This window comes from Triturus cristatus, chromosome 10 (assembly GCF_964204655.1).
Source record: "Triturus cristatus chromosome 10, aTriCri1.1, whole genome shotgun sequence".
Classification (NCBI taxonomy): Eukaryota; Metazoa; Chordata; class Amphibia; order Caudata; family Salamandridae; genus Triturus; species Triturus cristatus.
This window is the reverse complement of record NC_140593.1, coordinates 43,519,893-43,545,094: the sequence shown is the minus strand read 5'-3', so window position 1 is coordinate 43,545,094 and position 25,202 is coordinate 43,519,893. Positions and strand designations below refer to the sequence as shown.

At 47.5% G+C, this 25,202-nt stretch overlaps 1 protein-coding gene across 3 annotated transcripts in view; it reads left to right on the top strand.

The window, feature by feature from the left end:
* The first annotated feature begins 9,026 nt into the window (after positions 1-9,026).
* Positions 9,027-25,202, top strand: part of TMLHE (trimethyllysine hydroxylase, epsilon) — a 223,663-nt gene continuing 207,487 nt past the window's right edge. The window contains exons 1-2 of one of the 3 annotated variants that reach the window (XM_085630370.1): positions 9,039-9,152; positions 20,479-20,686. In XM_085630370.1, the coding sequence (XP_085486496.1) occupies positions 20,681-20,686 (6 nt within the window). In that variant the 5' untranslated portion in view covers positions 9,039-9,152; positions 20,479-20,680. Of the gene's footprint in view, positions 9,153-20,478; positions 20,687-22,236; positions 22,375-25,202 lie in introns of those variants that run through there. The other 2 variants (XM_085630373.1, XM_085630371.1) reach the window with 2 other exon arrangements.

Genomic DNA, 25,202 nt, shown 5'->3' with positions numbered 1-25,202 from the left:
CATCGCCGACTTCGTCAGCCCGCATGCCCTCCCCTCCGCCGACTACATCCTCCTGGGAGACCTCAACTTCCATCTGGAGAACAACAACGACCGCAACACCAGCACCCTGCTCGACAACCTCGCCAACCTGGGACTCAAGCAACTGGTGTCCACCCCCACCCACCTCGCCGGACACACACTCGACGCAGTCTTCTCATCCAGCACAGACATAGACTTCAGCCACGCCACAGAGCTTCAATGGACGGACCACAGCTGCGTCCACTTCACCTTCAAGAGAACGACGACCCACCAACACCAGCAACAGGCAGCCCGCAGAAGCTGGAACAAGATCACAGCAGACCAGCTCGCCACCTCCCTGAACCAGCACCCTCCTGCCAGCTCAGCGAACCCCAGCCAAGCCGCCGACAACCTCACGAAGTGGATCAGCAACTGCGCGGACGAACTCGCCCCACTGAGGACCCCGCCTAGCAGACCCGGCAGCAAGAAGGCCCCATGGTTCACCGACGAACTCAAGAGCTCCAAGAAGAACTGCCGAGCCCTCGAGAAAGTCTGGAGAAGGGAACCGACACCAGACAACAGGACCTCCTTCAAACTTGCCACCCGGAAACACCACCAGCTGATCCGCGCCGCCAAGAAAACAGCATTCAAAGACCGGTTGGACAACAACGCACACAACAGCAAGGAACTCTTCAACATCGTGAAAGAGCTTTCCAACCCCAGCGCAGGAAACAACGACATCACCCCATCGCAAGACCTCTGCAACTCCCTCGCTTCATACTTCCACAACAAGATCGCGGACATACATAACAGCTTCAACAACCAACCAACGCACACCATGACCGAACAACCACCCCCCACCACCACCCTCCACGCCTGGACCCCGATTAGCACCGAAGACACCATCCGCACGATGAACTCCATCCACTCCGGATCACCGACCGACCCCTGCCCTCACCACGTCTTCAACAAGGCCGACGCTGTCATCGCACCCCACCTGCGAGACATCATCAACACTTCCTTCGACACCACCATCTTCCCTGAGAGCTGGAAGCACGCCGAACTCAGCGCCCTACTAAAGAAACCTACAGCGGACCCCACCGACCTCAAGAATTACCGCCCCATCTCGCTCCTCCCGTTTCCAGCCAAAGTCATCGAGAAGACCGTCAACAAGCAGATGGCCGCCTTCCTCGAGACAAACGGATCCCTCGACCCCTCACAGTCCGGCTTCCGAGCCAATCACAGCACCGAGACCGCCCTCATCGCCGCCACCGATGACATCCGAGCCCTGATGGACAATGGAGAAACAGCGGCCCTCATCCTCCTAGACCTCTCTGCGGCATTCGACACGGTCTGCCACCGCACCCTAGTACGGCGCCTCAGCAACATCGGAATCCAGGACAAGGCGCTGGACTGGATCATCTCCTTCCTCGACGGAAGAACACAGAGAGTCCGCCTACCACCGTACAAGTCAGAGGCCTCCGAAGTCACCTGCGGCGTCCCTCAAGGATCATCTCTGAGCCCCACCCTCTTCAACGTCTACATGAGCCCCCTCGCGGCCATCGTACGCAAACACAACCTCAGCATAATCTCCTACGCCGACGACACCCAACTGATCCTCTCCCTGACCAACGACCCCGCCGCCGCCAGATCCAACCTGCACGAAGGGATGAAAGAGGTAGCCGAGTGGATGACGACCAGCCGCCTGAAACTGAACTCGGACAAGACGGAGGTCCTCATCCTGGGCTCCTCACCCTCCGCCTGGGACGACTCCTGGTGGCCTCCCGCCCTGGGCACCGCACCCAAACCGACAGACCATGCACGCAACCTGGGCTTCCTCCTGGACTCCTCCCTCTCCATGACCAGGCAAGTCAACAACGTCTCCTCGGCGTGCTTCAACATCCTACGCATGCTACGGAAGATCTTCTGGTGGATCCCCACCGAGACCAGGAAGACCGTCACCCAGGCCCTCGTCACCAGCCGACTGGACTACGGCAACGCCCTCTACGCCGGTACCACCGCCAAGCTCCAGAAGAGACTCCAGCGGATCCAGAACGCCTCAGCCAGACTCATCCTCGACATCCCACGAACCAGCCACATCTCCGGACATCTGAGAGACCTTCACTGGCTCCCCGTCAACAAAAGAATCACCTTCCGCCTCCTCACCCATGCACACAAAGCCCTACACGACCAAGGCCCGAGCTACCTCAACAGCCGAGTCAACTTCCACGCTCCCAAACGCCACCTCCGATCAGCCAACCACGCCCTCGCCGCCGTCCCCCGCATCCGAAGAGCGACTACAGGAGGAAGGTCCTTCTCCTACCTGGCCGCCAAGACCTGGAACTCCCTCCCGACCGACCTGCGCCTGACCCAAGACCACCTCTCCTTCAGGAAGAAGCTGAAGACCTGGCTGTTCGAGCAGTAGCGGCACCCCCCCTCCCCCCCCCCAGCGCCTTGAGACCCTACGGGTATGTAGCGCGCTTTACAAGTGTCACTGATTGATTGATTGATTGATTGAAGGCCCCACCTATGGGTGGGCCTGGAAAGAGGGGTGGTTACACCCATTTCCTTTGTCCAGTTTTGCACCAGAGAAGGGGCAGGTAGCCCCTGCAACCGGCTTGAACTGGACTATGCACAGGGACACCAAATGTGCCCCCAGTGCAGGACTTTAAAGCATCAGAAAGTGATCCCGCCCAGCCCCAATACACATCTGCCTGTCTGGGGAGGTGGTTACACCCCCCTTCGACAGGAAACCTATTGTCCAGGCCTCCCCTGCCCGAGTTTCGGTCAGCAGCAGGAGTCCAGACCCGTGTCTGTGGCAGAGGCATCCATTTTGTGATGCCAGGGCTCAGGTAAGTCCTACCAGGTTTGACCAATGTGAACATGTCTTTCCCTCTAGAAGGGTGGAATGCTACCCCGCGGCCAGAACTGGCGGGGGGGGGGGTAGTATTCCAAAGCGTTTGACACCAAACACGACATGTTTTGATGCAGCCATTCCAAAGTTAGCATTTACCGTGAGGCTATAATGCACTTAAGAGTATATGGTATGGCTGATAAGGAAGTATTTCCGAAAGCTGCAGAGGGGCTCAGCTCATGCTTGGGCACCCTCTCACACAAAACCAAGCACTCTGCCTTCAGGATTGTGAAGGCCTGCCATAGGAGTGACTTATAGGTTTATATGATAACTGGGTAGACTGTGAAACGCTGCAACCAAGGCTCGTTTTGGGCTCGTTTTGGGGGCTTAAGACTTTCTTTTTAAAATCTGTTGAAATTTTTCTTTAATTTTGAGGCGAAAGAAAACATCTCTGATACTTATGTGCCTCACTGCACTGCACTGCATGTTGTTGTGAACGCATTGTGATCATTTTAAAAACGTTATTCTACGCACTGTAATCATTTTAAAAACGTTATTTTACCCTGGGAACTTGTGTTTTCTGTCTTGATCCTGCGTTTGCTCCCCGGTCCACCACAGCTGGTGCTGGTTGTGTGGAGGGACGCCTACGCTACATTTCTCTTCCTCACTTCCGGTGGGACACTCGACATCCGCCATCTTTAGAGGGTTACGGTCTAGTCCTCAGACCCATTCCCTCGCACACAGTACTTAAACAGGATATGGTGCTGACGCGCAGCGGACGCGCGCAGTGGGCGCGCCCAAGGCGCGCCCAAGGCGCACCCAAGGCAAGCCCGTCTGCGCCCGTCCGCGACCATGACGCGTCCAGCGCCAGCCACGCTGCCTGTTTACCTCCACACCAAACCATGACAGCCCAGCAATTGGAGGCATTAAATATAGGTAATCAATGCTGTCATGCGCTCGAGGTTGATAGCATTTCGGGGCCGTTAAGTTGTCGCATATGTCGGACCCAATTCAATGTAATTAACCAGGATACAACGTCTGACTCATACACCACCCACTCCCTTCCAGTACCCATCCTGGGAGGCCTAATAAATGCTCGTTCTCTAAGAAAGCATGCCCTGGATATTAAGGAGTTGATTGTGGAGAACAAATTAGATTTCCTATTTGTCACCGAAACGTGGTTGAGGGAGGACTGCAATCCAGACATAGTAACCGCTCTGCCACCTGAGTTTACTATGTGTAGGTTAGACAGAGAGGAGGGCAGGGGAGTGGGAGTAGCCATTATACACAGGGAATCTTTGCAGGTGAAGACTTTTTCCCTCCAAGGCCTTACAGGAGCAGAAAACATGGTATTCTGCTGTGCTATGGACAACTCCTTTTCCTTTGCTGGAGTACTGTTGTATCGGCCACCAGGCAATAGTAATACTTTTTTAGATTCCCTGGGAGAAGCTCTCAGCGAGGCAGTACTCAGATATGCGAACTTCACTCTTTTTGGGGATGTTAATCTTCATTTAGAATGCGAGGATAGCCCGGGAGTTTCTTCCTTTCTAGAAACTATCTCAAACAGTTGGTCCAAGGTCCCTCTCACTGTGGAGGGCATACTTTGGACATTGTATGTTCTAACCTAGAGTCCCTACAGACTGGCAAACCAGTGCCACAGGCCTGGACTGATCACAGTTTTATTCCTTTTGACTTTCCTATGCCCCAAAAAGTTAGTGCAGTCATAAACGACAGTGACCACAGCTATTCTAGTAAGCGGAAGTGGCATCTGTTGGCCTCGAATCCCCTCTTGACAGCCACGGCTTTAAATACTGCTCTGGAACTTATAGGGGAACCCGAAGAGGATTCAGACAGACTGAATAACTGGATTATATCCATCGGGAATAAACTGGAACCCCATAGAAGAGCCAGTAGAACTTCTAAAAGGAAGAGCCACAATGACCCTTGGTTCTCCAGGGATCTAGCGGAGCTCCATTTACAGAGCAAGCAGCTGGAACGTAAATGGAGGAGGGGATACGAAGTATCCAGTCTGTTGATCTTCAAAGCCTTTAGGAAGAAATATAAGGCGGCCATTAATTCTGCAAAAAGGGAATACTTTTGCAATAAAATCGCTACAGCCAAGAATAATTCTAAAGAAATATTTAAAATTGTAAAATCTTTTACTGATCCCAAGGTCCTGCACACCACCATTCCGCCATCTGTGGAACTCTGCAATGAAATTGCATGTTTTTTCGAGGACAAAGTTAAAAACATTCAAAGAAACTTTAGGACTTGGAAAGCGGAAGATTGTAACGATAAAAATGAAGCAGACCTCAGTTCTAATCTTTCAGTTCTGGCATCATTCCAAGTGGCCACTTTAGCTCAAACTAAAGAGGCTATATTAGCGTGCAAATCTGGTTCACCACTGGACGTCTGCCCCCCGACGTTTCTACACCATATTATTGATGTGGTTAATCCTGTAATCAATGGCATAGTGAACTCCACTCTTGCCTTGGGTAAAGTGCCCACAGATTGGAAATTCGCAATTGTCAAACCTCTAAAAAAGAAACAGAACGTAGACTCCTCAATATTATCCAACTACAGGCCCATTTCGCTTCTCCCCATCTTGGGTAAGATCACTGAGAAAATAGTGTGTCAACAATTGGCCAGCTTTACTGAATCTGCGTCCATCCTCCATCCTCGACAATCGGGTTTTCGTCCCAGACACTCGACGGAGTCAGCGCTACTCGAGATCACGGACACCCTTAAATTCATCTTGGACAGTGGCAGGAAGGCAGTCTTGATTTTGTTAGACTTGTCTGCCGCGTTCGATACCATTTCCCATGACATCCTGTTAGCCAGATTAAGATCATGCGGCATTACAAACTTGGCCCTGGCATGGATATCATCATTTCTGTCTAACAGGAAACAAGTCAAAGTCATCTCCTTGGGATCTTGCGTTTCATCTGAACGCACTGTCTCTACGGGTGTTCCTCAGGGGGCCTCCATCAGTCCCCTGCTGTTTAACATTTACATGGCCCCGCTGATCTCGTTGATCTCTTCCTTTGGAATTGAGACCACATCCTACGCTGACGACACTCAACTCATTTTGTCTCTGGAGGATAAAACAACATCAGCAGAGGAGAATTTTAAAACCTGTTTCTCAGAGATCATTAAATGGATGACTAACAACCACCTCTGTTGTAACACCGATAAAACAGAGATCCTTCCCATTGGCAAAAACAACACATTCCAACCCAAGGATTGGTGGCCAGAGGACACGGCAGCTCCTCCATCTATTGTGGAGGTTGCCAGAAATCTGGGAGTCTTGTTTGACACCTCACTTTCATTTAAGCCGCATATATCAAAATTAACAGGGATTTGTTTTAGCCACATTCGAACTTTGAAAAAGTTCTTCAATGTCATTCCAGCAACAGCTAGAAAAACAGTTGCATTAGCTCTGATTTTGTCACGGTTGGACTACTGCAACAGCCTTCTCGTTGGGACCAATAAATCATCCTTAAGACGGCTTCAGGTAGTCCAACATGCAGCTGCCAGACTGGCCCTGGGCCTTCCTCGTAAATCATCGGCCTCAGCTGCATTGAAGACTTTACATTGGCTATCAATTCCTAAAAGAATTCTTTTTAAACTCCTCCTGACAACCTTTAGAGCTGTTCGAGGAGTCGGCCCCGCCTATCTCTCTGCCAGGTTTAAACCATATACCACTGCCAGAACTTTACGATCTAGCTCAGCTAATCTTTTGACAGTGGGCAGGTTCAAACTGTCAACTAGGGGAGGAAAATCTGCCTCAATACTGGGAGCTAAAGCATGGAATCAATTACCTAGGGAACTGAGGGCAATACAACAGCAAGATCCATTTAAACGTGCCCTTAAGACCTGGATATTTGGTCTATCTGATGCCTGCTCTCTGGCTCTAATTTAGCCTGCTTTGTATCAGTATGCTTGGTTATCTGCAGCGCCAGGAGGCTCCAGTCGGAGTGACAGTTGCGCTATATAAACATACCCTTCATTTCATTTCATATGTGTCTGTATATATGTGTGGCTATAGGTAGCCTATACCACTGTAAGGGGTGCAAGCACACCCATACCCAGGCTGCAGTAGCAGACCTGTGGTGTCATTTTGGGTGGCTTCCCAGGGGTGGCATAATACATGCTGCAGCCCCTGGGAGGCCTCTGAGGTACCTATGCCCTAGGTACATAGTATACCATAAACTAGCAGCTTATAAGGCACTCAAGAATCCAATTAGATATGTACCTAATGTACATGCAAACCATTTTAGAGAGGAAGCAGCTAGGCTGTGGGCCTGATTAGCAGAGCCACAGCCAGACTAAGGTCGAAAAACAGTGAAACACCTGCAAAAAGTGGTGGTACCCATGTGAAGCAGATCCTACTCTCCTACAGTAGTGACGAGGAAGGTGCTAAGATGAATGTGGAGAAGTGAATGAACCTGCAAATGAAGGCAGAGGAGGTGTAAAAAGGGGACGGCAGGAGAATTAGAGGAGGGGGTTTTCACACAAAAGCAATTCAGGATGAGTTGTTCTTGAAAATGATTTTACTAAATGAATGTGTTCTTCTCCCATTGCCATTTCCCCAATTATAATGAACATAACGAATGGGTGTGGCTTCAATGGGACATGTGCAAAGGCGTAATCTAGAAGTCTGTCATGGAATCGTGCTCTGGATTAGTAGATTTGTTCAACATCATAAAATGTTACCTTTTTGGATTTGCATGGACAGTTCCTGGACGGGGAGGATACAGGTGCATCCATCAGGGGTGAAATAAACTTGGTGTTCGCTCCTGCTGCCGAGCCATCCTAGCAGCCACGAACCCAGCGAACCCGATGCTCAATATCCGGTTCACCAAGTTCGTCACAAGAGCGGCAACTTTTATATTACAGAATCTCTTTTTATAACATTTTATTAACAGAGTGTTTTTCTATTGTAAAGATTTTAATGAATCAAGCAATAACGTGTTTCTTCTTCTTAAAATAAAGTGAGATAAACCTTGGGAGTGATTATGGCCTTACGGCCAGAGCTGGCCGGTTTTGGAGCTGGGGAACCAGGTTCAAGCATCACTTAACATTCTGTGATTGTGGTAAAGTCACTTAAGGGGCATATCAACAAGGGCTTTATCTCTGCTTTTTTGGCTTTAAAAGCAGAGATAAAACTAGCGCCCTATCAACAACAGGGTGCTAACACGCAAATTTGCATGTTAGCACCCTTTTACTCTACGCTTCCCCTTGCATCTCTAATGAGATGCAAAGGGGGCGTTCCAGAGTAAAATAATAGGAGAAATGTCGCTAAGCGACATTTCTCCTATTATCAAGAATGTCGCTAACCCTGTTAGAGACAAAAAAAGCAGCGCTAACCGTGGTTAACGCTGCTTTTTTACGTCTGGTATTTTTCTGACTTAGCCATGATATCCTCTGGAAGGAGGATATCATGGCTAAGTTTGCCTGTCCCTATCAACAAGGTAACGTGAGATTATCGCTGGGTTTCCAGCGATAATCTCACGTTAGCCTGTTAGCGTGAGAATTTTTTTCGCTATTGAGATAAGCGTTGCTATTAGCACGCTATCTCAGCGATAAAAATTCACGCTAGCCGGCGGTAATTATCCTAGCGCTAAGTGCGCTTAGAGATAATTATCGCCGGTTGTTGTTGATATGCCCCATAATTTCCCCCAGCCTAACAAAAAATAGAATGTGTTCTTGTGTAATGTAACTGGTGCTGATGTAAAGGCTCCGATACCTTCGGGTCGAGTTCGCCCTATATAAATCTGCAAAAACAATAAGTGATGGATTCGTTTTACCTTTATTCGTCTCACTACAATGCTCTACAGCGTATTAGTTCTTTGTGTGAATCAAGAGACCGAATAAACTTTCTTTCAGATCTTAAAAAAGTCTGTAGTCAATAATGCATTTCCGTGCGAGCACCCAGGGTAAATCTGTCACGCACAAAAAGCGTGTCACGCACCAGAGGCGTGCCTCCCCAGGTCTTAGGGTACCACGCGCTTTGAATAAGTATCAATAAGAATAACGTCCACTTCAGCCGAACTTTCTAATAGTACCCAAAGGCGCCCCAGGGGTACTGCTATTAAAATAGTTCCCCTCGGGAAAGACAACGGTTCCCCCGGGGTACTGAGCATCTTTCAGCGCCGTGGAACTGAAGCGCATTGTGTGTGCCGGTGAACCCGCTGCTGCCTTATCCAAGATGGCCGCCCTGATGGGGTGCTTCTGCCAACTGCGCACAGGGGAGACAGTGTAGACGCGGGCCCGGGACTTCCGGCTGCAGCAGCGCGAGGTGAGCGGGATTTGTATTGGGAGGTAGAGGGGATGGAGGCAGGACCCCGCGGCCTAACCCCCCTTCATTGGTGGGCAGCACTGCTTGTTTCTTGTCCCAGTGATACTTTGTATGCACTCGCCCCAGGGATACTTTGTGCCCCCATTCAGTTTACTTTGTATCCCTCCGCCCATGCTTCCCGTGTTATTTGTACCCTGAGGCTAACACGTCAAAGGATTGGTTTGAAACCACTTCTAGCACACACAGCTGCCACGTTCCCCGGATCCCTGCGCCAGCCCAGCTCCCTCCCTTTCAATTCTCAGGATGAGAACCGCTGCGTCATCATCAGAGCGGTGCCTCAGATCACACATGCTCCAAGCCTGCCCTTGACCTCTACCGTCTCCGTCTCTGTCCATCTTCAGCGCCGCCCACCCTGCGCTACAGCGCCCTCTCTTCTTATCTTTGGTGTTCAAAAGTTTTTATTGGTTGTTTTCAAACAATGAATACACGAAACATACATAATATAATGTAAGACACAATACTACTAATAAACTATACAAATTATGCACATTAATCTAAAATATACAAATTATGCACATTAATCTAAACTATAATATAAAATAAAAATCCACATCTAACAACACTACAGAAAAACTTCTACTTAGTTATTGCAATGACATAGTATATATGGTTCCCTGTGGAAGGGCATAGGTAGCAGTCGTGTGTAGGTACGGCTATGGAGCGCCCCGAAGTCTCCCTATCTCCCTGGGATTCAGTTTACGGCGGTTTGTGCGATTCAAAATATGTATCAAGGCTGTCCCACGTGTGTCCGAGGGGGGGTTTCCATGGTGAGTGTTGGAGGGCGATTGTGTCAGCGCCCCTAAGGTTGGAGACCCAATTCAACCAGCATGTAAATGACGCTCTATTTGTGTCCTTCCAGTTATTTAAGATGACTTAACTGCCGCCATCAAAAGGAGGTCCAGAAGGGCCCTGTCATTGTCACTCCGGGACTGGACTCCGAGGAAACCAAATGCCAGCATAGAGGCCTCGCTCTTAAGGGAGCTTGAAAATAGTGTGGAGACAAAATCAAAGATCCCATCCCAGAATGCTGCGGCGCACTCGCAGTGAAACAACAAACGTGCAAAGTCCCTTGTTTCCCCTCCACAGTTCCTCCCTGGTGTTATGTAGGCGTAGGCGAGCTGGTGTCCAGTATGCCTTGTGAAGTAGCCAGAATTTTGTCTGCGATAGAGCTGGCGACATTTTATCCCTAGTGACTGAGTTCCACGTTTTAGACCAGATCTCTTTGGGGATCGGAGAGGAGGAAGCGGTTCTCAATAGTCCATGACCTTCTTGTTAAGGCCAGATTGCTTGGGGCGAAGGGCTTTGTATATCCAGGAGACCTGGTGGCCCAATTTATTTATTTTCTCTATGTATTGTGGGAGAGATGGGGAGGAGTGTTGTAGATTTGCTTTTGTAGACTCTCTTCTTATCTATAACCCCTTTTTGCCCAGTGCTTCTCTTTCCTCCCTCCCGGTCCTCGTCCCCTTTTACCCTCATACATACCTCACAGTCCATTCGCACCTCCACCTCATAACGGTGACACTCTTAGCATATAGCTGTCAGTTCACACCCGTTGGATGGCTGCCTGTACCCTCTTTTCACGTACAGCCACCCTCCTAACAAGCAATGCCTCCCGTGGACTTCTATAGGGTCACCCTCTTTGCACACCGGACACCCCTCCAAACACAGTCCATCATCTGGATGGGACCCCCGCCCCCACGTCTGACTCCACCCTCTTTTAAGAGGCAACAGGTTGAATAGAATGCATTGCACCGCGTGCTTCCGTGCCACATCATCCAATAAATGCCACCCAACGTGAAACGTTGTGCTCAACTCATAGACTTCGGCAGGGTCTCCAGCCACTTGCTCCTTACATCCTCCTTCTTGGAGGATTAATACTCTGAGACTTCCGGTTTCCAAGGACTCTTTTTGCAGCCCCTCGACCACTTCCTGTCCCCTCTTGCCCTTTCAACATTTTGTTTTGCCCTTTAGCTCTCTTCCTCAGGCCCTCTGTATCACCTCTCCCTCTGTTCTCTTCCCGCCTCCCTCCACGTCCATCAGTACCTCCTTCCTGTTTCCTACCCTCACCCCCCCCACTCCTGCTCGCCATGGCTCTTTTCCCTCTAGATCTGTCTCCAGTTTTCCCCTCCACCCGCTCCTCCCCTCAGTTGCCTTCCAACTTCAATGTCCTGCTCCTCTTGTCTTCTATTTAGTTTGTCTTTTACCATACTTCTTCCTTAGTTTCTGTCTTCCTTCACCTTTTCTATTTTTTACGTCCTCTCTTTCCTTGCCCTTTACCTGCTCTCACTGTTTATCGCTGCTCCACACGGGCCCCATGTCCACTGTTCCTTTCTCCTCTCCAGTCTCTCCTGCACCCGCCTCTTGTTCCTTCGTCACCATTCCTCGCCTTTCTTTAGTCCCCCTCTTTAGCCTGGCCCCGTACCTTTCTCTTCTTGCTCCCCCTTCTCTGCCTCTCACTTTCCCATTTCCTGGAAGGAACTGAGGCGATGAACTCTTTTTTTTAAAGGTTTCCTGAAGATCCCTCTAATGGTACCTAAGTTATTGGTAAATCAAAGAATTGATTTTCTGTAAAAACCTGATCCTAAATATATCCACACAGTGGCGACTGCCGCTCTCTAATTATTATATACGACTAGATATTTCCCTTACTGCCGTTGTCCTGCATAGATGCTAGTAACCTCAGCCCTACCTATTTTTTTGTACAGCTACTGCTAACTGTTAATTAGCGCCTCTGTCCCACTGATACCCCAGTACTTTCTCCCTTTTCTGTACCCTAGTACCTACATACCTACCTGAACCCTAAGCCACTTACATCTACTCATAGCTCTTATGGCTCCCACTTTCAATACCCCACTGAAACCCTCCTATGTCCCTACTTATACACTACTAGCTTTTGGCATACCAATGCTGTAATACACTTATACCTACCTTTATCTATTTAGTGCTCCCCCTTTCAGTGCCCTACGTATACCTTCCTATATCCATACCTACACCTAGTACCTCTGCCCCTACTTATTCCACAATGCAGTGGCCCCTGACTATACCCTAATGACCCTACTCCTACCTACACCCTTTCACCCCAGTGCCAACCTGCTTGAGGTGATCCTTCTGCAAGTTTTATACTGGTGCATGTGAAGTTTTCTGTATTTTTGTTTCTACACTTTCACCACGGGGAATGCATTGCTCCCTGTGCAGAATCCCTTTCCATTCAACCCTGTGGATTTTGTGGCCGCGTCCTTTCCAGTTCCACCATGGAAATGGATTAACACCTCCCTTGGTGGGAGTATCTCTGAATTAACTTCTGGATGTTCTCGAACTTTTTAGGGCCTTTCTGTCCTGGACCTTCCACTTTACACCGTTGGATGAGAATTGACTTATGCCTAACTTTACAAGAGTACATTTCTTTTCAAGTTCAAATTAACGTTTTACGAATAACTAAAGTGAATTCACACTTTGCAGGTTAAACCTTTGGTCACCAGCACGTGCAAGTGTCTTAGTAAATAGTCCCTTACCACATGGTCAGTGGTGAGTGGTCCAGACAGAGAGATCAACGTAAACACCTCTTCGCTGAGGCACCAATGTCACAGAGGCCTCCAGAGAACGCTTGTTTTTATCTCTGGCTTAAATCTGTAACACTCAGGACTGGAAGATAGCTTTGTATCTGGCTGAGCGGCATCTGGCTCACTATTCATGAGCGAAAGTCCTAGAAGGATTACCCCCGAACCTGAATAGTAATTCCTGGAGTCTGCTTGTCTGCCCGCGCTCTGCTCTCTTTCTGGCCTGGAACTCTTGGGGCCTCTGATGCTGGGGGCCTCTGGATCCCCAGAGCAGCTGTGAGCGTGTTGGCCCGAACCTACCTTGGTACCTCTGCCAGCTTGAGCATTTGGGGCAAGGACCCTCAGGAACCTAATTGGGAAGAGGCCTCTGCGGCCTGGGCCTCTGAGATGTGTGTTTGGGGTTCCTTAGTTTGCTTATGGGGTTAATGAATCTGGTGATTCTAGGGCCTGAGACCGCTGCCCACTCCTGGAGAGTGCGGTTTAGTTACCTGCCTGTAGAAGTTACCCATGTGGTCTGTTCACAGTTGTTACTGAAGTCTGCTTACTTGACTGCAGGGATCCGCTTTGTGGTCTACAAGCTTCTGATGCACTTGGCTCGTTAATGTCCACCCTGGCCTCGTGTTGTGATGCCTCCACTAAGAGCTGCAGGAATACACCGGTGTCGGAAACACTTTCAGTTCTAGCGTTGTGCTTGCAGGCACGGTTGGCTGGTATGACACAATCCAACGCTATGGCCACCAATCAGACAACCTCCTGTTGGCTTAGAACCAGGAGCAAGAAAGAATGAGGGGAATTTATTGATTTATTTTGAGTTTTTTTTTATATCACTCTCAAACCATAATTGAAAGTTTCAGAGGGGATTGGGAATTGTGACATAGTAAACATAGCAGGGGGATAACTTAAAAAAGGGAAGAGTCACAGAAACAACATAGGGAAGATTAGTCGAAGAAAGGAAAGTAACTTTTGTCTCAGAAGATGTGAAAGCCTCCGCAGTGGTGATTAAGCAGACACACCCAGGCTTCCGCATCTGACTGGCCAGATAAGTCATACTTCTGTGATGGATCGGACGTGTGGTCTACTGGCTGGTGTGGAGTAAATAAGTATTTAGACTTCTTCTAAACTTTAGGAAGTCATTTTCGGGTCTTGGTGGTAGGGAAACAGAGTTCAAAAGGAAGGTGCCCTGTACATGAAGTAATCTACTCCAAAAATTGTTAAACTTTGTTGGATGGGTTACTAAGAGATTAGATGGTGTTCTCAGCTGCTTGGACAAAAGATAGGGCTGAAAAAGAGTATTCAGGTAACTAACTTTACTACACGCACAACTATGTACTGATTTATACACAATGCGTCGCTTTTTAAATGGGGCTGACGCTGTGATAGGTAGCGAACGCAGAGTGTATTAAGCAGGGTCGTGTGGTCTGCTCTTTAAGCTCGAAGCCCCCCAGGTCAGCCTAGACGTGGGCTCATGGATTCAATGCTCTGTAAAGTGTTGCTCCTCTTCTCAGGAAGGCAAGTCGTGATGCTGTTGCCGTGGTCCAGTCAGGGTCAAACCCTTTCAAGGACTCGCACACTCTCCTGTAGAAACCGAAGATAATTAAGCTGCATTGAAGCGGACATCGATGATCAGAAGCGCTTCTACACGAGGGTGAGGGAAGGTTTGCTGTAAAAGTTCCTTCCCAAGTTGAAAATCTTCTAGCCCGGCTCCAGGTGCGGGCCTCTAGATCCCAGCCAGGGCAGCGATAGAGACGATTGGTGTGCACACCCAGACGCAAGAGTTCTGTCTTCTGAATGTTGAGGCAGAGTCAGTTTTAGTTCATACAACAGAGGACTTGCGTCAGACTGCTGGCGTCCTAATGATGAACTGCAGAACCATCTCCCATTTTCTTGGATCTGCGTATTTTCTGCATCATATGACGTTCGACATTCTGGGCATCTACAGCGTGCGCTGGAGCCGGCGTGTGAACCTGAGTGAGGCAGAGAGAGGAGTCTTGGGTGACCCCGCCAGTGATGTGATGGATATGAGATGCTCATGAGCCCCTCTTGACTAGGAGGGAGGGGTCTGAGAGGAATGGATAGAACCAAGTTAAAGCTGAGCGCTCCACTCCTTCGTAGGTGCAAGTCGGTCAAAAAGAATATAACGATTGATGTTGTCAAATGCCCGCATAGAGAGGTCTGAAAATACCAGGCACGGGCTCTGCGGTGATGATGTTTTCTCTGAAATTAAAGATTGCAGCTTCTGTGTTGGGTCGCAGGAGGATTGCAATGCACCGAGACTGAGGGTTGACATCAGATTCAAGAAGGCTTGTTATGCCAGGAGGACTGTAGTCGGGCATCACCTGTGGTCTGCCTTAGGTCTTCTGCGGAATGCCTGTTTGCTTTGGGTCATTTCTTAAAGGAGGGTGATGGGATGATGAAGTATCTTCTCTCTAATGCCCTACCTCCCCGTCTCTGGATAGAGACCTCCTCAATGAGTAACTTCTTTTCTTTTTGGCCATTTTGTTTGACTTTTGGGTTCTTAGTTTTCTAAAAGGCAACATCGACCTCAGTGATGTCTCGGGCCGGCTGCAGATGCGGCTTCCAGAATCAAGGAGTCTTGAGTGCAGCAGTGGGGAGGCGCATAGGGAAGCTTTCACGGCAGGATGATTAGAACCGCTCTAGATGGACCAGTAAGAGGTTCCTTGGCAGCAGAAGCAGGAAAGATGTTCTGAATTCTGGTGCGTTGTATCCTGGGATACTCAAGAGGTTGGCGTAGTTGTGCCGACAGCATTGCAGAAGGAGTACAGCATGTGTATGTGATCCGGAGGAAGACGGGGAAATATAAGTGCTCTATGAGAAATGCACAAGCATTTACAAATGATCAGTTTTCAAACTAACCCCGTGTAAAGCAGATAGGTGTGACGGAGACGTGCGGTCTATGCTAGAGATGGGGAACAGCGCGTGTTTTGGAAAACCAACCTATGACATTTCCATAATCTAGAAAGGCGTCGATGGGGGATTGGGTCACGGACGTGCAGCAGGAGGGATGGAGAGCTCTCCCACCAGGTCCTTAGGAGAAGGAAACATTGATTAATTGCCTGAGGTTTGAAAATGAGGTGCTAACCTCTAGTGATGCTGAGATTATGGACTTGAGATACAATATGCGAGGTTACTCCCAGGAAAGCTCAAAATGAAGAAGCGATCGTCCTTAGCTCCGTCAGACAGACAGCGGTATCCTTCCCGAAGCATTGCGTCCCTCCCCAATCAAGCTAACGTGACTTGTTGGAGACAGAGTGAATGTTGCAGAGGGATCTTGGAGGACCCGCCCTGCCGCGCCTTCTGTGTCAGGAATAAGTGCCGGCTCCTTAAGAGCTGCAACAAGAACCAATTCCATCCCAGGTGCACGGTGGAGCTCTTCTTGGGCGTGAGCCAGAAGATAGCGCAGTTCACATTAGACATAAACTTGAGATTACTATTAATCAGGGCTTCACACACGTCATCTGTCTAAGGTGTTCCTTCTGACAGATCAGACTCTGCACGTAACCTCACCTAGGTCAAAGGCCCCTACAGGTATTTTTGTTTGCCTCAAGCAACACAAGTACTCTCTCCTACGCACGTCACTTGTGCCTCCAGAGTGTTGTGCAAGGAACATTCTGAAACCTCTGTTTGCAGTAGGTACAACCAGACCGGCTGTGCAGCCTTCGAGCAGGTGATCACGTAGGCCTGCCTCAGACCTGAGTTCTCAAGGGTTAGACGGACACCGTGATTCAGTCTTCATCGTGACTGACGTTTGAAAAAACACCAGAGGAAGGTTCGACAATGTTAATTCTCTCCACCCTGATGCTTAGTCATGGCTTTCTTCCAATCTGCAGCTTTCATTTACACATTCACAACATATACTGAACCTTGTCAATGCAAAGGTACAGCCTGTATCCTTCCACCTCGGCAGGCCACGTGGACTTTGAGTTCTGTCTCAAATCTTAGGGTTTCAAGACTAAGGGGCACATGCATCAATCCCTCATTTTGCGATTTCTAAATAGCAAATTTTACTGATTCACTATGTAGAAATAGCAAAATGCAATGCATGTAGGAATCGCAAAAAAATGCGATTCCTTAGAATTCCTTAATTGCGAGCCGCAAATTGCGATTAAGGAATTGATTCCAATTCATTCCTATGGGCCTTGAGACCCATAGGAATCAATGGGAATTGCATGCTCAATTTGTGAGTACTCCATTGGTACTCGTAAAATGCGTATGCAATTTCAAGGGTTGCAAAAGGATACCCTGTTGCACCCCTGGAATTCCAATTTTTACACATGTTGCGCACACCCGTGCCCAAGGGCATGTGTGTGTGTAAAATCTAACTTTGCATTTTTCAAAGAAATCGCAAATTACCATCAACTTTAGTTTTATGCTAATTTGCAATTCCTAATAGCGAAATCGCAATACTTTTTTATTTCATGCATTGCATTTAAGGAATCACTATTTGCCATTCCTTAAATGCAATCACAATTAAAGTAATCGCAATTTTAGCAATTCTTTCAGTTGCAGTTTTTGCATTTGGGATGATGCATCCCAAATGCAAAAATTGCAGTCGCAAAGGGGCTGATTCTGAGAATCTGCCCCTTTCCGACCGCAAAAAGCAATGATACATGTGCCCCTAAGTCCTTACAGATATTGGAACCTACAAAGCATAGTCCTCAGGTTTACTCTGTTTTGGTTGCATTGTGATTTAAATGTGATTTCATGTATGGGAATAGTTTGGAAAGTTTTCTTTTAGGAATGTTTTGACACGACCATTATGTGTTGGATGAAATGTGTTTAGTATTCAATCTCAGTGGATCTTGATAATGGTAGTACAGAGGGCGGCCATGTGTGTGGAGTGTACACACTAGGAAGAGTGTCTGTTTATTAATCTTTGGTGAGTGTGTGGAGTGTACACTCCGAGACGAGGGTCTGTGTTTTTGTCTTTGGTGAGTGTGTAAAGTGCACACAGTGGAAAGAGTGTCTGTGTTTTTGTCTATGGTGAGTGTGTGGAGCATACACACTGGGAAGAGTGTCTGTGTTTTCCCCTTCAGTGAGTGTGTAGAGTGTACACACTTGGAAGAATGTTTGTGTTTTCATCTTTGGTGAATGTGTGGAGTGTACACACTGGGAAGGGTGTCTGTGTTTTCCTCTTCGGTGAGTGTGTAAAGTGAGCACACTGGGAAGAGTGTCTGCAATTTTGTCTTTGGTGAGTGTGTGGAGCATACACACTGGGAATAGTGTCTGTATATTAATCTTGTGTGTGTGTGTGGAGTGTACACACTGGGAAGAGTATCTGTGTTTTCGTCTTTGGTGAGTGTGTGGACTGCATACACTGGGAAGAGTGTCTGTGTTTTCATCTTTGAGTGTGCGGACTTGCACACTGAGAAGAGTGTCTGTATTTTCATCTTTGGTGAGTGTGTGCACACTGAGAAGAGTGTCTGTGTTTAGTCTTTGGTGAGTGTGTGGAGCATACACACTGGGAATAGTGTCTGTATATTAATCTTTTGTGTGTGTGTGGAGTGTACACACTGGGAAGAGTATCTGTGTTTTCGTCTTTGGTGAGTGTGTGGAGTGTACACACTGGGAAGAGTGTCTCCGTATTCGTCTTCATTGAGTGTGTGGAGTGAACTCACCTTGAAGAGTATCTGTGCTTTCGTCTTTGGTGAGAGTGTGGAGCGTATACACTTGGTAAAGTGTGTTTTCATCGTTGGTGAGTGTACAGAGTGTACACACTGAGAAGAGTGCCTGTGTTTTCATCTTTGGTGAGTGTGTGGAGCGTATACACTTGGTAGAGTGTGTTTTCATTGTTGGTGAGTGTACACACTGAGAAGAGTATCTGTGTTTTCGTCTTTGGTGAGAGTGTGGAGCGTATACACTTGGTAGAGTGTCTGTGTTTTCATCGTTGGTGAGTGTACAGAGTGTACACACTGAGAAGAGTGCCTGTGTTTTCATCTTTGGTGAGTGTGAGGAGTGTACACACCTTGAAGAAAGCCTGTGTTTTAATCTTTAGGGTATGTGTGGAGTGTACAAACTTGGAATATTGTCTCTGTTTTCTTCTTTGGTGAGTGTGTGGAGTGTACACACCTTGAAGAGTGTCTGTGTTTTCATCTGTGGTGAGTGTGTAGAGTGAACACACTGGGAAGAGTGTCTCCGTATTCGTCTTTATTGAGTGTGTAGAGTGAACTCACCTTGAAGAGTGCCTGTGTTTTCGTATTTAGTGAGTGTGTAGAGTGTACACAGTTGGAAGAGTATCCGTGTTTTGGTCTTTGGTGAGTGTGTGGAGCGTATACACTGGGAAGAGTGTCTGTGTTTTCATCTTTAGGTAGTGTGGGTAGTCTGCACACTGGGAAGAGTGCCTTTGTTTTCGTCTTTGGTGAGTGTGTGGAGTGTACACACCATGAAGAGTGCCTGTGTTTTCTTCTTTGGTGTGTGTGTGTGTGGAGTGTACACACTTGGAAGATTGTCCCTGTGTTCTTCTTTGGTGAGTGTGTGGCGTGTACACACCTTGAAGAGTGCTTGTGTTTTCGTCTTTAGTGAGTGCGTACACACTGGAAAGAGTATCTGTGTTTTCGTCTTTGGTGAGTGTGTGGAGCGTATACACTTGGTAGAGTGTCTGTGTTTTCATCGTTAGTGAGTTTACAGAGTGTACACACTGGGAAGAGTGGCTGTGTTTTCATCTTTAGATAGTGTGGGTAGTCTGCACACTGGAAAGAGTGCCTGTGTTTTCGTCTTTGGTGCGTGTGTGGAGTGTACACACTTGGAAGATTGTCTCTGTTTTCTTCTTTGGTGACTGTGTGGAGTGTACACAGAGGGGAAGAGTGTCTGTGTATTCATCTTTGGCGAGTGTGTGGAGTGACCACACCTTGAAATGTGTCTGAATGTTCATCTTTGAGTATGTGTTTTGGAAGTTGCATCAATGTGGACCACACAAATAAAGCCAAGAAGGATGGATGGGTCCTCTTTAGTCGGTGGACCTCTCAAAGAGAGAGTGCCTCAGGGGTCGTTGTGAGAGGCAGGACATGCGCGTGAGAAAGTATATCCTTAAATAATCAGGCAGCCGTGTTTCAGTGACCAGCATTGGGGATAAGATGCACATTTTCTCGGTGAGTCCTGCCGGCGGGGTCATCCTCTCCTTAAAGAATGGTTCTTCTGCTGAGGACTGAGGGTTGTCCGGCCGGCCTCCATCATCGTTCCTCCCACATTGCTCTCCACTGAGCTGCAGGTTAGTTCATGTCGTAGTGGGGTGGTAACAAGCGGTTGTTCTGAAATGCTTCTTGGTATCTTGTTAGCGTTGGAGGTGAGCTGTCACCTGGTTCATGCAGCCACCATCTCCTCTCCCAGTAGTTGGACTAGCTGTGTGCAGGTCTCTTAGCTTTAGGATTAAAGGCTCCAGTTCTAGCAGAGTGGAAATCTAAAAACTATTGACAACAGACTGTTCTGGGCTTGTGTTACAACACTCTTGAGGGGTGCCTATTATTGTTTACTTGTTGATTGAGTCTCATTCATTAAAATATTCCTGAATTAAAGATATGTTTTGAATGGTCAGTCTCTTTTCCAGAAGTTATCTTGGCTGTTGGTGTTCAGTGCTGTTTATAATCTGTGAGAAGTTTGACTTTTAACCGGTGTGGCGTGAACGGGTTTAGGTCTTCTGTGTATTTGAGTTGTGCCATCATTTTTACTAGCATGTTTCCACTCCTTATTTTCAGAGTTTAACTCTAGTCCTGTGAACATTGAAGTGAAGGTGTGACGTGACTTCCCCTGCCTGATATGGCTGGCTGATTGTGTGCAGGCGGCCCACCCCTGTTACTGCTTAACCTGAGCTGCACACCTCACGTCCTGTGTCAAAGTCCCATTCCTTCTGCTCTCAGGCCCGCAGACTGACAGGCAGCTGGCTCCGTCCTCGCGTCCATGACGGTAAGTCAGTTTCCAGCAGGGCAGCTTCGGCCTAGTCATTTATGCTGTCCACGCCAGACCCAAGACTCTGGGGTCCATGCGAGCCGCAACACGTCAGTTCGTCATGGTGGCTTAATGTGCTGACTATAAGACAAGCTGCTTGGCAGCAGCTAAGGTTAGTTGTGGTCTGTGAAGTGAGCCTTACATAGACGGCATTACAATATTCTTCAGCAAATATTAGTGTGATCTGCCTGGGGGGGATCCCACTTTGGAGACCACTGTTTGTCTTCTCAGATTGTGCTTCTTGGCCCAGTCTCAGTGGGACCCTCTTAACCCCAGGCAGCTTCCTGATTGGGTCAGACCCTCCTCACATGATGAGGTCTTTTACATCCCTTCGTCTTATTCCATACGTTCAGTGCGTGCTGCTGCGACATCTTGGTCAAGGGTGATGGAGTCAAGTCCAGCACAAAGACCAGTCAAGAGTTTGGTAAGAAACTCGTGGAGTTCTGCTTCTCCATGTAGGTTCTGTTTCACTGTTCAAGTGCACCTACTCCTGTTAGGATAACTGATGGGGTGTACACTATTCGTACATACCTCCTTTACACTCTCTCTGTTTAGAAGTTCTCCCTTTAAAGACCTATGGCCTCAAGCTTTGTCTGAGCCTACTTTGAAATGCGTGTTTCTCAGGGGTCCTTCCCATTTTGCAAATGTTAGTTCTGTTTATTATGCTGTAGTTGGCATTTTTGTGGCTGAGACTTGGCTACAGGCAGGCCTGCTCCTACCTGGACCTCCTGTTTCCTGCAGGGCATTCAATTCATAGACTCTAAAGATCATGGAGGTTGGACAGTAAATTGTACCTTTAAAAGTCAAAGAGGTCGTACAGTAACTTTACCATTTACTTTTTTTTTGCAAAATCTCTTGTACTTCTCTAACTTGTGCAGTTACTCAATTTCCATTTGTGCTGTCTTGTTTCTTCTGCAATATGATCTCTTGTAAAAGCCTTATTTTTGAACCAATGTTAGCTGTGTACCTCACCTCTTCCTCCTTTCACAATGTGACTGTCCTTCTTGCTGTAAATTGGTGAGATCCTAAATTGATGCCTCCATCAACTTTCCTTTGTTGAGACGATAAAGCCCTCAGAGCCCCCTCTGGTTTTAGAACCAAGTCCAGCCCCTCGTCTTTCACGCTTCAATGATGGAAATTCCATTGTGGTTGGTTTACCTTCCTCCTTTTAAATCTGTTTTCACACTGCTGCCGGTGGCGGCTCCTCCTCATTGGCGGAGGAGCGACGCCTCACTGCCTGGCGCAGAGCCAGCAAACGAAGAATAAAACAATGCTAGCATCGTTTTATTTTTCATTTGCTGGCTGTGAGCCAGCTTGTGCAGGGAGGGGCGGGGCATGGGAGGGGGAGGGGGAGGAGGAGTGCTTGTGCACTCTCTAAGTGTGCATATGTGTTTGGCTGGCCGTCTCAGGCTGACAAAAACACACATGCGCACTAAGGTTTCTCCAGCCCAGCTGCATTCAGCAGCGGGAGTGGAGAAATCCCACAGACTCCCTGTCCTGAGCGAAGCGTCTTTCCAGCCCACTCAGGCTAATTCCCACACTACTCTGCAGCACGGGCACTGGTTGGCAGTCTGACCCAGGGGCTGCTGGAACCAGGAAGAGGACAGCCGAAGCGGCGCAATGGGGTAGGCGGCCAGCGGCTTCAGGTAAGTTCTTTATTTTATTATCACTGACATGCCCCCCTGCGCTCTCCCCTATGCACTCTCCTCATCTGCCGCACCACCCTTTGTTAGTGGCAGCTGCTACTGACTTTTGCTTTTTGAGTTCTACCACAAACATATGTTTGTAGTGTTTAATATTCACTAGTTACGCTATCGCTTTAGAATTTAAGTCAAACTTCACCGGACACTGTTCATGGCCCTTCCTCCTGATCAGCCTCCTGCTGTGACGTCAGGGATGGTGGGCTTCTCCCGGCCTAGGAGGCGCCAGGGCATGGTCTAAAAGTTTCTTCGTGTGCTGCTTCCTCCACTATGCACTCGCCATCGCTGCTCCCCTGTCATCGATTGCACCTCCTGTAAATGTCCACTGTGTTCTAGTCTTTCTGGTCTTTCACCTCCAGCCATTGAGGACAGGGCCTTGCTTAGAATTTGGTGGACTGGGTGACTCTTGAAGGGACAGATGTCCAGTCCGCTGTATTACAAGTGCATTATAGTCGCCAGCACTCTAAGTACGGCATATCAGACATTCACCACGTTTCGAGCAATGTCTTATCCGCAAAACTCTAAGTAACGCCTTTACTTTTCTAACCTGGCTTTCTCATATTGAATTATTGATGAATTGTTATTTTTTCTATGTTTTGTTTACTTTCGTATACTTCGGATTGTATTTATGTTTTTGCCGGTATTTATTGCTGTATGTCTGTCGGGTGCTTTGTTTTTAACAGTGCCTTATCCATTTCAGTGAGGGAATACATTAAATAAACAGAAATGATCAGGACAATCAACAGCAGTCTGGGGCTGTCCACCTAAGAGCTGCGCGCAACCTTCGGTCCACTTTTAAAAATGGAACCTGTTTAGAGGACTGAACCTTTCTACTACTTATTTAAGCCACTTTCAACTAGTGGGGAGATGTCAAATTGATGAATGTCAGAATCATTTTCCGTATATGAAAAAGCATTGGTAAAGCCAATAGGTCTTTCTTTTGCCTTTGCCAATGCTTGTTTTGACGTTGTTTTCTGTAAAACTTTATTGTAAGGGCGTCTGCTTGATCCCCACTAACATTTGAGATATCATCAGTGATGTCATCAATAGTGTCATTTAACATGTCATGAGTGGTGTATTGTATTGTAATTACCTTTATATAGTGCTTGCTACCCCATACGAGGTGTCGAAGCGCTTTTTCGGCGAGTAGCACACAACTCCAGAACCCATAATGGATTAGTGGTGAATTAGTATAGTCATATTGAAATATGAAAGTAATGTGAGTGGTGGATATGCTAGTCTGTTATTTGTATTGAAAAGGATAGTGGAGGGATGGAAGAACGAAGAGTTTGCATTTATATTGCTACCCCTGATGAGGTGTTGAAGCACTTTTAGGGCGAGTAGCACACCACTCCGGAGTCCATAAAGGATCATTCAGGGCACAATTTTAATTAGCTCAGCAACACTGGCACGGCGAGAGTGCACCGGGCGCTAATGCAAGCAAGGAAGGGTAGTAAAAGTGCAATAATGGGGGCTTAGTCAGCTCCTTACACCTTTGGACCCCGGTACCACTGCACCTGCTACACCAATGCTTCCTACCTCTCTGCAAAGCAGTCTGTGTCCTCTTTCTTCACTTATTTGCCTTCAGTCCTAGACCTGAGGGCTAAAGTGGTCTGTCTGCCCCTTAGTGTAACAAGCATTTGCAATGCAATAGGTCTCGCATTTGCAAGAGTTTGAGCTATTGGCATTATAAAAGATAATGCCTTGTATTTATGTGTTTTGAAAATCTGCAAGTGGAGCGTAAACATGCACTTTGTACTTATAGTCAGTCCATTCTTACAAGAAGCAAGACTGACAGTAAAAGAGGCGCAGTTACTGCCAGCTTTGATTCTTGTAAGCAAGGACTATAAGTACAAAGTGCATGTTTATGTACCGCTAGCAGGTTTTCAAAACACAAATAAAAGGTATTGACAATGCCAATAGCTCAAACTCTCACGAGACCAATTGCATTGAAAATGCTTGCTATTGTGGCCTTCAGCACGGTGTAATCAATCCTTGTTTAGACGTTTGTCCTAAAAATATATTTCCTGAATACTATATCACACCCTCCACAAAAACTCAATCTCCATCTACCAAATCTGAGGCAAGTCTATTGGGGAGAGGTGTGCCCTCATGAGGATTTATGGGTGGTAAAGTAATGTCATGAACCCAAGTCAGCCCTCCTGGACCAGGACTACCACAAATGGGTTGTTACAACAACCTGTATAGATGAAGCAAGTCGTAGCCACTTTTAAGAAACCGTTCGGTGTACGCTGCGCTCTATAAATGTTTTAAATTAGAAATTAGATTACATTAATGAACTGGAGAGCGCCGCATGTTACCAACTCAAACACAGCTTCGTTGCGTTACGAAGCAGAGATTCCCCAATCTCAGAACAGGTCCACAAAGATCTATTTGTTTGGAGCTTATAATCATTGAAAAGGCTTAAGCCAGGGTCCCCAGCTTCCTGCAATGACTCCGTGTGGGTCCCTGGATTTCACTAATAAATAATCGGGGCTCCATGGAAGTCAAGTTCAGAACCTCTGCTGTAATCTACTGCAGCGGACCAAATGCCAAGCCCTGTGTAAAATAATCATGCCTTGGCAAGTGTTTTCCTTATAAATGAAAAGAATTATTTAAATCCTGCCAGTTTGCAGATTGAAACTATCTGGAAACTTAAGCCATCTAATTTATAAAGCTAGAAAATAAAGAATTCCATGTACTATTTTGAAATACATTTAGATATGCTCTTCCTACAGTATCTTGAAAGGTTTCTACTTTAAAAAAAACACACG